This window comes from Protopterus annectens, chromosome 8.part0 (genome assembly GCF_019279795.1).
Source record: "Protopterus annectens isolate FY-2018-M chromosome 8.part0, PAN1.0, whole genome shotgun sequence".
NCBI lineage: Eukaryota > Metazoa > Chordata > Ceratodontiformes > Protopteridae > Protopterus > Protopterus annectens.
Genome location: NC_056741.1, coordinates 1,249,460,676 through 1,249,474,880, shown reverse-complemented (window position 1 = coordinate 1,249,474,880; position 14,205 = coordinate 1,249,460,676). Strand labels below are relative to the sequence as shown.

Genomic DNA, 14,205 nt, shown 5'->3' with positions numbered 1-14,205 from the left:
GATCTGTTCGCTTCTCCACTAAACCACCAGCTGCCAATGTTTTGCACGAAAAGGTTTCATCCCACAGCTTGGAAAGTGGATGCTCTTTCTTTCAATTGGAGCAATCTTCATGTGTATGCCTTTCCACCTCTGCCTCTCCTCCCAAAGGTACTACTAAAGGCCAGACAGGACAAGCCAAGGATGATTTTGATAGCTCCAGATTGGCCTCGACAGCATTGGTACCCATTACTGAGAAGCCTGGTGCGGAGCCTCCATGGCCTTTGCCTTCGATTCCACACCTGTTGTCTCAGGAGGAAAGTCATTTGCTCAATGTCAAGCTTCATTCTCTTCACCTAACAGCCTGGCATATTCTGTTTTGAACCATAGTGGGTCTCAACTTCCACAGCAAGTTTTGAATGTTATTTTGGAAGCAAGAAGGCCAAGTACAAGGAAAGTGTACGCAGATAAATGGAAGAGATTTTTATTTTGGAGTGCAGCAAAGGATTTTGATGTTTCTGAGCCTAATTTAAGTGTGGCTCTTCAATATCTTACTGAGTTACTGGACAAAGGTTTGTCCTTCTCTTCTATTAAGGTTCATGCTGCAGCAATTTCGGCTCACTATGATTGTGACCCACCTTTGTTTTCTCATCCTTTGTTCAAGCAATTTCTTAGAGGGGCAAAGAATATAAGACCCCACGAGAGCTCCTACTCCTGCTTGGGATCTCAATTTTGTGTTGGAGAAACTTACTCTACAACCTTTTGAGCCTGCAGCTACTACCGAGTTGAAATATTTATCATGGAAGACTGCTTTTTTGTTGGCCATTACCTCTGCAAGAAGGGTTTCTGAGTTGCAGGCCCTTATGGTGGTTGAGCCTTTCTTAATTTTCCATAAGGATAGGGTATCTTTACGTACTAATCCTTCCTTTATGCCTAAAGTGGTTTCTAGTGTGGCTTTAAACCAAACTATTCATTTGCCTACTTTTTATGCAAACCCCCAAAATAAAGGGGAAAAGATTTTGCACACTTTAGATGTACACAGGTAGTTGCGATATTATTTGGACAGAACTAAAGGGTTCAGGCAGTCTCAGCAGTTATTTGTTTCTTTTGCTTTGAGTTCTCAGGGCAAGCCTGTGTCAAAACAAACTATTTCTAAGTGGATTGGGTTTTGCATTGCTTTCTGTTATTCCCATCATGGCAAGGAGATTCCAGCTGGGATTAGGCCTCATTCCACTAGGGCTACTGCCACTTCGACAGCTTTTTTAAGGGGGGTGGCAACTAAAGATATTTTGGAGGCAGCTACTTGGAGTTCAGTGCATACTTTCTCTAGGCATTATCACCTTCCACTTTATTCTAAATCTAGGGCTGGTTTTGCCACTGCTGTTTTGCAGGGCATTTTGGCAGCTCCTGCTTCTTTATAGTTTTGCCATCCTCCCTTACCTCTGCTTTGGGATTCTACCCAAGAGTAAGGACTGCAGCAATGTGAGATGAAGAACATAGTACAGTTTTGTACCTACCATAAATGTAGATGTTCGAAGATCCACATTGCTGCAGTCCAATTTACTCCCTCCTTCCCCTCTGTAGTTAGAGGCGGTTGTGTGGGTTGGGTTGTCAATATGGTGTGTATTGTATATATTGTACATATTTTTAGTGCAAGGGTGGTTGGTTGGTTGTTTGCTGTCTTTTGGTTTTTGACCTTTCTTTTTAGGGTCTTCTGACATCTGGGGCAAGAAAAGACTGAGGATATGACGTCGGTCATGCGCATTTGTACCCTGACGTCCTGATGTCAGTCAAATGCATCTTGACCGACGTCAGCCTTATACTTTGATATTCTGGCCGACCGAGGACAGCGGACTACCCAAGAGTAAGGACTGCAGGAATGTGGATCTTCGAACATCTACATTTATGGTAGGTACAAAACTGTACTTTATCCAGGAGGAACAAGAACATAGTTTTCCATTTCTTTTTGAAATTTTCTTTTGTTTAGTGTATAAACCTGTGCATATATGTTTTGAGATGCACAAAATGGACCAGTGTTAGGACTACCATAATTATTAAGACTGTTGTTTGTATTCCAGAAAGCCTTTTGTATCGAGTCTGATGATGATGCTAGATTTGTGCTGAAAGCTACTCAGAATTTAACAGCAGCATTGCTGGAATATCGTCAGAAAAAAAAGGTAAAAATACATGTAAATTTTGTTTTCTCATTGAATGTTGAGTAATGCAATGTCATTGTGTTTTAGCAGCTTTGCAGTATGTTTGCTTTGTTTTTTTTTTTTTTTGTTTTGTTTTTTTAATTAGCTGAAACTTCAGCTTTTTTTCTCCCAGATTCCGCACTGTCCACATAGCCCTTCTCCCTCTTTTACTAGAGCAGTCACAGTTTTCAATAACGTGGAGGGTCAAGGATTTCTTGCAGTCACAGAAGTGCACCCAGACAGCATTCATGGGTGTTGGGTGTTTTATCTGCTTTGAATGGAAAATACTGCTCATCCATTCATCCTACACTGTATGTAAGGTAATATTATCTCTGTAGGTACCCACATTTAATGGAGATTATTAACAGGAAGTCCCCCTGCTGCTAACCCCTGTGGGGTTATACTGTACCTTCCAGGTCTGTCTGTCAACTTCTTACCAGCAAGCAGTGTGGGTAAATGTCTTGCCCCTGACCCAGCAGACCTCTCCCTCTTCCACCAAATTCTTTGCACTTTTCTGTAAAAGGGCACTTTTTTTTACATTTCTTTTATTAAACATTGGAATCTGTTCTTAATTGGCCATTCATTTGTATTTCCCTCTCCCACAGTCACAGTTGTTACTTTTTTTTTCTCAAAATCTACTGAGATTGGGTGCACTCAACCTGTTACATTGTGCACAATGAAGTCATGGGGGTTTACTATTGTTTATTCGAACGGAAAAACATTTTCCGTTCAAATAAACAAATGCTAATACCGAAAGTAAAAAAAAAATACCTTTCACAATGTCGAACCAAATGCTCGACTCGTTTGACTCGACATTGTTGTCGAAACCACCACGTGATAGCGGTGTAGGAGCTGATGTAAATCAAACTCCTATACAGCTATCACGTTTTTGCAGGGGAGCAACCCCCCCCTGCACCCCACACACCCCTTACTTATATATTCTAACTCCAAGATCGCACTACAGTCGGGATGTTGATGAATTTCCACTCCCTACTGTACCGCGATCTCCATGCAGATAGTCTATTTCCACTTATGCGAATGCAATTGTGCATTCACATAAGTGGAGTCATCTATCTGGTGCAAAAGTGCTTGTGCATTCAACATTCTGTTTTTCGGCACATTGCAGCCGATAGAATGTCGTTCACGCAAACAATAGTATACCTTCATGGGCTACTATGTGTCTCTCCTAGTCTTTTCTGCTTCTCACATAGTTTATATCTCATTTTTGGCTCATTACTGAAATGTTCCCCTGTCTGATTCTTTATATGGATTTACAGTCTCTTTGTCCATCAAATTACTAGTCTAGACCATCACTGTCATTGTTTTATACTGACCTTGGTGAGTACAGTGAAATAAAGCAGAGCTATAAATGCCGTCCGTTCATAACTGCTACACACTGACATTGGAAGAAGCTCCTGGTTTACGTCAATGACAGGCAGATGTCAGCATTTGAAAGTTCGTGTGTGGGATAAGGAGGCAGATCACCATGACTCATTAGGCTTGGCCAGGGCACTGTCAGAAGGACTTCTACTCTGAGAGTAGGCTGCAACTTTGCTTTTCTAAAGCAGATCTGCTGTTAAAGCAGCCTTCAACACAGTGCAGGTGTTGAGCTCTTGCTTTGCTTATGATAATACAAGTTTGCTAACATCATCTGCTTCACTGGGCAAGAAAAGAGCCAGAGGACACAGATCTTTGGCTCCCATGCTGAGGGTGCAGTTAGGAGTGCAGGTAAAACCCATTTGCTGATCACCTCACAATGCTTTCTGCTGTCCAGATCTCTGGAGTAGGCTCTAGAGTCAGCTAACTGCAGATCATGGGGTACTCATGGTTAAAGGCTTCCCTCACAAAGTTTTGACTCGGGCAGCATGAAAAAGTGCACCTTAAGGGGAATATGGCCTGATGCCAGCCTTCAGAAGGATGCAGGCCTCCCTTGGCCATGTTCCACAGATGGCAGGTGTGTGTTAGTGCTAAATTCCTGTACTGGTTACATACTCTTTCCACACAAGACAGTATATGGGTTTACAGCTAAAGGAGGCTGATTTCTTCTTCGAGGATTGTGAGAAACCTGGAGGCTGTTAACTAAGGTGGAAGAGGACAGTTATTTCTTCCCATTTTACTACAATTTTCCACAACTCTTTTTGGAGAAACTCTGACTTCTGAGGTCCATGTAACTGTGTTTGGAAAGAGAGTCATAGTCTTGGGTCTTAAGCCTTTTGGAGATGGTGATTAAGGATGTAGTTGTTGCAGCCTAGTAGCATCCAGACTGTTCTCCTGCACCTTCCAGCCCAGAAAGGCAGGCATTCTTTACAGACACCTGACAATGGAGTGAGTCCCTCATCTGGCAACCCAAGCCATCTGCTGAGTGACCTCTTTGGTCCAAAATAGAATCAAAACCACACATTTTCCCTCTTGGTAGTAAACAGAAGCTCTGGTTAGATATGCTGGAGTGTATAATCTTCTGTGGTGGAGTGCAGATTCCTCAGCTATTCATTACCCTTCTTCAAATTCTAGTCCTTTTTATACAGACCCAGGGTTGTAGATAAGTGTTCTCCCTCTCTGACTGAAGACTTAAGGGAGGGGGTGGTTAAATTTGTGTTTTCTACTCCCTGACCCAAGTTAGTCCGACTTCCTCCAGTTGCCTCAGTGCAAATGTTCTGAAAACACAGTTGTCCCGTAGATTCCTGCTGTAGAAGTAATAGGAAAAGATCATTACTAAAGACACTTCCACAGCTGAAATTCCCCACAGAAATATGTTTAGCGCTGCAGACGCATTTTCCATCACTTTTGCATTAGCGTTATCCATATGTACTGTACTGCTAAAAGTGGGGGAGAGCCTCCCCCACCCCACAGACCTTCATACTGCTTTAAATTTTAATGAACCACAATAAAAACCTCTTGCTCCTCGGCTCAGAAGCCTTCAGAGAGTAAGAAACATACAAAAAGAACATCATCTATATGTTACAAGACTAAAGCACGTGATCAGTTATAGAATTCTACAATTAATTAAATAAGATACCTCCAATTGCACTCTACATTTAAGCCCAAAGGTGTTAAAGTGCCATACTTCAAAATGTAAATAGATTCTTTATGCAGCAGTTAGTGTTTAAGTGTTAACATTTTCTCCATACTTGGGTACCACTTGTTCAAGAATTGTACCTTGTAAACCAGATGGATTCCCTTGATTTAATCTAAAATGTAATGCAATGGGGCTCTCAGATTTAAATTTCTTGATGTCCTTAATATGCTCCTGTAGCCTTAGTTTAAAGGCTGTTTTGCTCTCACCCACATAAAGATTACAGGGACATCTAGGAACTTAAACAATGCCCTCTGTTTCACAAGTGTATCTGTTTACAGGATTAAATGGCACATTAATCCTAGGGGGAAAAAATTATAAACTGACAACACATACAACACACCACAAGGAAATGTACCAAATGAAGAGGGATCCCCTATACATCAAAATAGTAGGTAACTGAAAACTACTGTCTACTAGCATATATTTTAAACTCCTATCCCACCTATATGAAATAAGGGGAAATTTACAAAGTTTAGTCGAGAAGCCACAAAATTGTAACAAAAACCCCAATAATATTTTACAAGATCCACCAACTTGTTACTAAACACGCTATGGGTGGTAACAAAGTATATTTTTTCTATTCGCATCATTGTCCAATGAAGATATTCCCTTAATAGTAAGAACATTTACTTGTTTACAGAAATACCCTTTACCACCTGTAGGTTTCCCTATAATTTTACAAAGTGACATCTTAACATTGTTCTTATAACCTGTAGATAAGAACATATGAGCCACCCTCTGAGCTTCTATAAAAAATCAGATTCATTATTCCACAATCTGTACCAATCTAATAATTCTCCTTACGGTAAAGCAGACAGTAAATGGGAGGAGGTGGACAAATGTCATCTTGGAGGTATTGACCTGCATCTTCAAACTTTCATTGTACAAAAGTTCCAATCTCTCCATTCTCACAACCCATCAATTCTACATCTAAATATACTATATTTTCATCATATTGCAATCCATCAAAAGTTAAAACAAATGTATTCCTTTGTAGATATTCTACAAATTTAGAAACCTGATCGCCACCACCATAGCAAATAAAAAAATCAAATCACGTATATATTTATAATAATGTACAAATTTATTAACAAAATCATGTTTATATAGATGTTCAACTTCAAGTAATCCCATTTAAAAATTAGCATATTGGGGCAAAAGGTGTCCCCATTGCCATACCCTGCAGCTGATAATAAATAGTGTTATCAAATTCAAAAAAAATATTTACTAAGCAAAGCTGTAAGAATTCAGTGACATAACTGGAAAAGGGGGCTGTCCATCTAAAAATAATAGAGCCTGAATTCCATGCGTATGTTTTATAATACTGTACAAACTCTTAACATCCAAGTCATCCAATACTTGTCAGGTTTCCACTTTAAACCAGCTAGTTTGGAAAGAAAGTCTGAAGTATCCTTAATGTATGAAGGAAGCTTACAGACAAAGGGGAACAAATATTCATGAAGTAAAAGTCCAACATTGTGTAAGAAATACTTACACGCTGATACTATTGTACGTCCCAGGGATTAAAAAGATTCTTATGAATTTTAGGAAGACAATATAAAGTAGCTATATTACATGCTTCAGTAGTAAAATGTTTCCATGTCTTCCTTAGTAAAATATTGTAATCTGTACCCATTCTGTAATAACTCATATTTTGTTAAAGCTTCCATGTACACTTCCATGGTAACTTTCTCATACGCACTCCTATCATTAAGATGTTCAAAACACGTTTGTTAATACTTTGTATAATTACAATCTTATTACCTTTGTCTGCAGGTTTAAAAACTCTCTCCTCATACAAAGTTCCTTCAATGCACTCCATTCAGCCTTTGTTAAATGATAATGAGCCAAATGCTTATTACTCATAAATTCTTTATAAGCTTTCTCCATTGCATAATTAAGCATTGTTGAAAATTGCTGGACACCTTCATTATTAAATGGGGGCATAAAGGAACTATGCACATTTAATATGTGCATTATAAAATAAATAATATGCATTAACTTCAGACCCCCCCACCCATTTCAGATTCACAAGAATAAAAACGATCTTCTCCATTTTCTTCAGTCATGTGCTAAATCAAACTCAGTAAAACTTTTTTCATTATCAAATACATCTTCTTGAGAAGCAGAAAAATAATGCAATAAATGCAGTTTACGGACAAGGCAAAATATTTTACATTTTATAAACGTGCAGTCTGGATAAGACAATAGGAGCAAACTTAAGTCTCAAATTAAGAACTGGTAATTGCTCATTATTCACTTCCAAACCTGACAAATTAACTACCATAGAGTTTGTTATATTATTCTCTTGTATAGGAAAGTGTTTTAATGTACAGTTACTGCCATTTACTTTTTTATATTTATATTGGGCATTCTCTGAAATTGGAACCAAAAGCCAAGAGTCAAAACAAACAAAAAATGTTAATTCCAGGTAGCCGTAATTACCAAAGGACACTTTTTTTGTAAAGTACACCTCGGTTAAGTGCTTCTGAAGCGGTCTAACTATATGACAAAAGTGCTTAACCGAGGTGTATTTATTTTTTTTTTAACAATAAAATGTCCTTTTGGGAATTATGGCTACCTGGAATTACTGTTTCTATATTTATGCTGAAACTGTCCCTCCTTACTCATTGTTACCACATTCGTTGTTTGTCCTCCCTCGCTTTCTGTCATGAAATGGCTCCTTACCGTTGCTGTGTATATTCTGAAAACATTGTTGATAGGAGACCGCGTGTTGTGTGGGTGGAAGAGGAAGGAAAGCATTATCTTCACTTTCCCATTCATTTGAAGTATCCATTCCTTCCAATGAAGCAAAAGAAAACCCCTTGCTGTTCCTGTAGTTTTCATGATGTAATTGAGTGCCCGTTTGACATTTCTTCTGATGGGACTTCCACATAAAGACTCTACCATTATCGTAGTCCTGAAGGTCTGTCTTTAATTTAATTGTCTGTCAACTAAATCTTGTTCAAAACTTTTTAATTTGTCATTAATATCTCCAAAAAAAGAATCTAATTGGGAGATATTCAAATGTGTAGTTAGTTCAGAACAAAGAGCAACAATTTCTTCTTTTAACTTGCATTGTTTTTGAAGGTTCATCTCCACTAGAATGTTAATCCATTCCAGTGGACAGCAGCCATCCTTCTACTTTGAAGTCTTTTTTATTTTCCTTAACAGACAAATCAGATGGAGTAGTGGGGCTTCTAAAGGCTTTGTCCCCTCAGTATAATATGTTTCTTTATATATCAAATGTTCCAGTTTATCATATAACCCTTTCAATTTCGGGAAAAGATTACAGTAGTACACTGACCAACCTGTAGAAATGAATTGTTTTCTTCTATCCCTCGTTTCTCATACTTTTCCCAGGGTTTGGATTGTATCTCACCCCCTTGAAAACTAATACAAGCACTGCCTCGATCCTCAGACTGCAAAATATAATTTTCCATAGTCCGTTGTCAGTTCTTTTCCTTCATCACGGAAAATCGTGGTAAATTATGAGAAGGATTAGTAGCCATGAAAAACAAACCACAACAAAAAAAAAGGGCAAATGTAGATAAAAACAACCAACTGGCCATAAACTTCTCAAAAGTATAAAATTTAATGAACAACAATAAAAACATCTACCTCCTCGGCTCAGAAGCCTTCAAGGAGTAAAAAAAAAAAAAAAGAATATCTTACATATGTTACAAGACTAAAATACATGATAAATTATAGAATTATACAGTTAATTAAATAAGATGCATCCAATTACATGCTACGTTAAAGCCCAAAGGCATTAAACTGCTGTACTTCAAAATGTAAATAGATCCTTTGTGCAACAGTGTGTGGTTAAGTGTTCCATTTTCTCCATACGTAGGTACCACTTAATTATGCAATGGAGAAAGCTTGTAAAGTATTTGAGTAATAAGCATTTGGTTTGTTATAATTTAACAAGGGCTGAATGGGGTGCATTGAAGAAACTTTGTATGAAGAGAAAGTTTTAAACCTGCAGACCAAGGTAATAAGATTGTGATTATGCATTGTACACAGTATTAATAAATGTGTTTTGAACGTCTTAATGATAGGAGTGTGTATGAGAAAGTTACCGTGGAAGTGTATATGGACGTTTTAACAAAATATGAGTTATTACAGAAGAGCTTCCAGAATGGTCAGCCTGGACGAGGATTTTAAACAGGAATGTGCTTATATACGGGAAATGTTTATACATAGAGGCTACCCGGTAACTTTCCTTGACCCAATAGTCCAGGAAGTAATGGATAAAAGACACAATAAGGTGTATTTACCCCTCCTGAAGACCATCACTAAAAATTTGACCAACGACAACAGTGTCATCTTGGTCGACAAGAACTTATGTGACCAAGAAGGGAGTAATGTTCCAACTAGTGGCCGATTAAACAACAAGCTAAGCACTGTTAAATTCATTACTACCTGTAATATAAAAAGCACCTTGTGTTCATCTATATTGAAGAAAAACTGGGACTTGTTTAAAATACAACCTGACCTATTTGAAAAATTAGGTGACCACCCTATGATTGTGTACAGGAAAGGGCTAAACATCAAAAACTTGTTAGAAAAACATGATGTACCCATAGCGAGATGCCCTGGAATGTATAAATGTCACAATTGTAATTATTGTAAACACGTCCAGGAGGGTAAGTCTTTTATTCTGAACAAACAAAAATTTAGGTTAAGGAATAAATTTGATTGTAACACCAACCATATTACTTATTTAGCTAAGTGTACATCCTGTTTAGCATTTTACATTGGTAAGACTGAAAGAAGACTATGTGAAAGGATGTATGAACATCTGTATGCCATCAAAAAGGGGAAACTCGAGAACGCACTTGCTAAACATACGGCAGGTCATCCAAATCACAGTTTCAGGTTCATGGCGATTGACCATGTAAAAATTGACCCGAGAGGGGGTCCCAGAAATCTGAAACTGGAGGAATTGGAACTGAAATGGCAGGTAAAACTAAATGCATACAGCTTCCCAGGACTGAATGAGACTTGTTCAATTGGAAGCCTATTAAAATTAACTAGTTTGAAAAGATGAAGATATTGTCACTTGACACACACCCCCTTTATGGAATCTACATTTATGTGTATATATACATTTTCTGTTTATTATGCATACATGTTTTATGTGTTTTTCAGGTCTTTCATGGGTTTAATGTCTGTTATGTTTTCACGTCTGTTATGATTTTCGTGAACTAGCTAGTTCCATCAAACGTGATTATGAATTCATTAAAACTAATTGATCACGATTTTCATGACATTAGGTATGTCTAACTTATCATAAATAATTTAAATCATTAATACAATACATAAAAATAAACAATTATTAAAAATTATTAAAAATTATTATAATATAACATTACTCAAAAAATATCACTTGAAATTCAAGTATATGTGGTATGTGTGAGATTTACACACCTTCATGTATTTAACACACTTTTCATACACTCTTTGTAGCGCTTTTTGCAGTACCATCACATACAACCATGTGTTTTTAACCTTTTGTTATGTTTTTAAAATCTGCTGTGCGAATATTATTTTAATTAACATTAAGCATTAATTTAAGTAATATTAACTCTTAGTAGCAGTTTTCAGTATCATCAAATATTTTAGTATACTTATTGTTCTACAATTACACATAAATATATAAAAACAAAAATAATACAACATTAATTTTTCTTTCTAAACTAGTTTATAAACTGATTTTTTACCATGTTTTCTAACATGTTTTTTAAAACTTAGAACAACTTTTGGGGTATTTGAGGTTTTTACCTTATACACAACGACATGGGTAGCTTTAGAACCTTGATTTAACAGTAAAATAAAACAAAATAAAACTAAGGTTCTAATGCTGTATAAAAGTCAACATTACTGTGGTATAGTAGTTTATTAAAGGTTGCAACAAGCAACACATTCCACAGGATTCACTTTCACATCAACAGATTGTTTTATGTATTTGTGTTGTAGGCACACCTACAAGGTTGTTCAGTTTGCTACCATTAATCGGTTACTGTCTTTTTAAACAGTTCCTTTTTAAATTCATCCATTCTCTTTTTAAAATTCAATTTACTTCATGTTAATTAGACTAATTGAATTACTGCTTGAATACCTTAATGAGGGTTACGCCTTTATAAGGATCAAACTGTCAGTGGTCTTTGTTTTATGTTCTGAAGAAGTCAGCTTATTAAACTGACGAAAAGCGCTTAAATAAACCTTTTTTTGACTGCCTGGAGTCGTTCACGGCTTGTTCTTGTGGTTCTGAGTTTGGCTTCGTATTTTTTGGATTCTTATTACAGAAGGGATACAGATTGGGATATTTTACTAAGGAAGACATGGAAAAAAGATTTACTACTGAAGAATCTAATATAGCTACTTTTTATTGCTTCCTAAGATTCATAAGAATCTTTTTAATCACCCAAGACATCAAATAGTATCAGTGTGCAAGTATTTCTTAAACAATGTGGGACTTTTAGTTCATGAAAATGTATTCCCTTTTGTCTGTATGTTTCTCTCATATATTAGGGATACTTCAGGCTTTCTTTCCAAACTAGTTGGTTTAAACTGGAAACTTGACATGTATTGGATGACTTTGGATGTTAAGAGTTTATACACTAATATAAAACATACACATGGAATTCAGGCTCTTTATTATTTTTGGAGGGGTAGTCCCCTTTCCAGATGTTCATCGTGCATACAGCTGCAGTCATAACAGATGGGTTTTCCTGCCGTCAGGCAGGTCCTCTGTCAGCCGAATTCCAAAGTCTTGGTCCGGCGTCGGATGTTGTCGCTTCTTCCCTGACGTCAGTACGACAGGGGTATAAAAGAACCAGCCGACGCCATTTTCCCCAGTCTTTCTTGCCGTGCGGTGCCCGAAGCAGAAGCAGTTCGCAAGTGCCGGTCGGCCAGCTCCTGAGATTACGAATATTTTTCAACCGAAGTCTTCTTGAAAGCCGAGTACCCCGTTGGGGAAACTTTTCTTGCCTCAGAACGATGTCAGACAAAGTTAATAATTGCATTTCATGTGGGAAGCAAATACCGCATAAGGATTTTCATTCCCTCTGCATTCCTTGCTTAGGCCCAGACCACGACGTCTCGGCCTGTCGTTTTTGTGCTACATTCAACAGACGCACTATTAAGCGTCGGGCAGAGTTTGCCCAACATTATTTTGGCAAAAAATTTAATTACATTATGTCGTCGGATACTCTGACTCCAGTTTTGAGTAAAAGATGCAAAGATAAGGACCGACATACGAGGTCCACGACTTCTACCGACACCACGCCAAAGCCGACTACAGGTGGTCCGGTTCTCAGTGAGGCGCCTACACAGCCCCTGACTACCGACGACACTTCATTGGCGGTGTCTTCTGTGCCCGAGGTCGCAGGCTCTTCGGCCCACACCCCGACTACAGACACCGAAGCCACTCTTGGCGGTGAAACTCAGAGTTTAGACAGACCTGCCACCTCTCAAGGTGTCTTCAGGCCTTCCTCTTCTTTTTCCATCAAGGCTTTCACTAAGTCTAAAGCAGCCATGCATACTAAAAGACAAGCTCCACAGGGCCCTTCTCAAGGCCCCATGCCTAAAAAGCAGATGCTCAAAATGGCTGAGGATTTGATTACTCTTATCAGGGGTTCCCAACCCCCCCCCCGGACAAAAGGCCCAGAGTGGAGGAAGAATCCCCCTCCTCGGACCAGGCCTCCATTATTTCAGAACATTCTGAAGACCAGGAACATTCTTACTCCCCTTTTGAAGATTCTGATGCAGAGGAGTCCATTCCCTCTGTCTCCCCCCCTGAGGATTACTCTTTTGGGGAAACCTTACATACCTTGAGGGAACACTTCCACTGGGAAGGCCAAGAGTACTCTGACTCCAAGAAAAGGCTTAGGGATTTCCTCTTGCTCCCTCAGCACAGGCCTCTGGCTATACCTCCTGTCTTAGACATTCTAGATGATGTGTATTCGGAGGCCTGCCTTAACCCAGATTCTTTACCTCCAGCTCCAGTCAAGCCAGACAGGTATTACCGGGTTCCTGACTCACACCAATTCCTATACAAAAGCCATGCGGCTGACTCAGAAACTATTTCACAGGGTCCCAAGGGAATTAAGGCCTCCACTGCTAAAAACCCATTACCTTCAGAGAGAGATTCCAGAGCTTTAGAAAGGTGGGGGGAAAAGGTATACACCTCGGCCACCTTAACCATGAGGGCATTAAACTGTCAGTTCCATGTGTTAAAGTACCAACAGTTTCTGTTATCACAGTTGAGAAGCAAAATGTCACAACCTGAACAACCAGACTTGAAGGAGTTGCAGGATTTGATACATAGTGCAGAACAAGTGGGTAAACATACCTTGCAATGTGGTTTTCATGCTTTAGAGGCCTCATGTAGAGCTGCTGTTACAGGATCAGACATACGTAGACATGCTTGGCTCAAAGAGCAAACCTTACCAGATCATGTCAAAGCTAAATTACTAGATGCACCTCTTCAAAAATATGTATTTTTGGTGTTAAAGCTGAGGAGGTATTAAAGAAAATGGAGGAAAAGGCAAAATCAATGCAAACAGTGAAAGATTTCCTACAGGTACAACCTCCGCGTTTCAGTAGAAATTGGCCTTCCAAAAATTGGTCCTTTCCAGCCACGGACAGACCCCAAAGAGGTAGATACAGGCGCCTGAGGATCGTTTAGAGGCAGACAATGGCAAGCACCTACACAAAGAGGTGGTGAGGATAGTTCACAGCCATTCAGAAAGCAGAACCAATGACTTTCCCCTTTGCATGCCAAGCAAGGCTCAAATGGCAGCACCCTTAGGCGGAAAACTGGCATTATTTTCGAAAAATTGGCATATTGTCACAAAAGACAAATGGATCCTGGACATTATAGACAGAGGCTACAGATTCCACTTTCACACCCTTCCAAAAATGAGAGGCTTGCCAAACCTGCCACACAAT

General features: G+C 38.7%; 1 protein-coding gene across 2 annotated transcripts in view; it reads left to right on the top strand.

Moving 5' to 3' along the window:
- The window catches only part of LOC122809337, a 2,116,265-nt gene that overhangs the window by 1,767,350 nt on the left and 334,710 nt on the right, over nucleotides 1-14,205 (top strand). Inside the window, exon 17 of one of the 2 annotated variants that reach the window (XM_044080743.1) lies at nucleotides 2,055-2,153. In XM_044080743.1, coding sequence (XP_043936678.1) covers nucleotides 2,055-2,153 — 99 coding nt within the window. The remainder of the gene's footprint in view (nucleotides 1-2,054; nucleotides 2,154-14,205) is intronic. The other variant, XM_044080744.1, reaches the window with a different exon arrangement.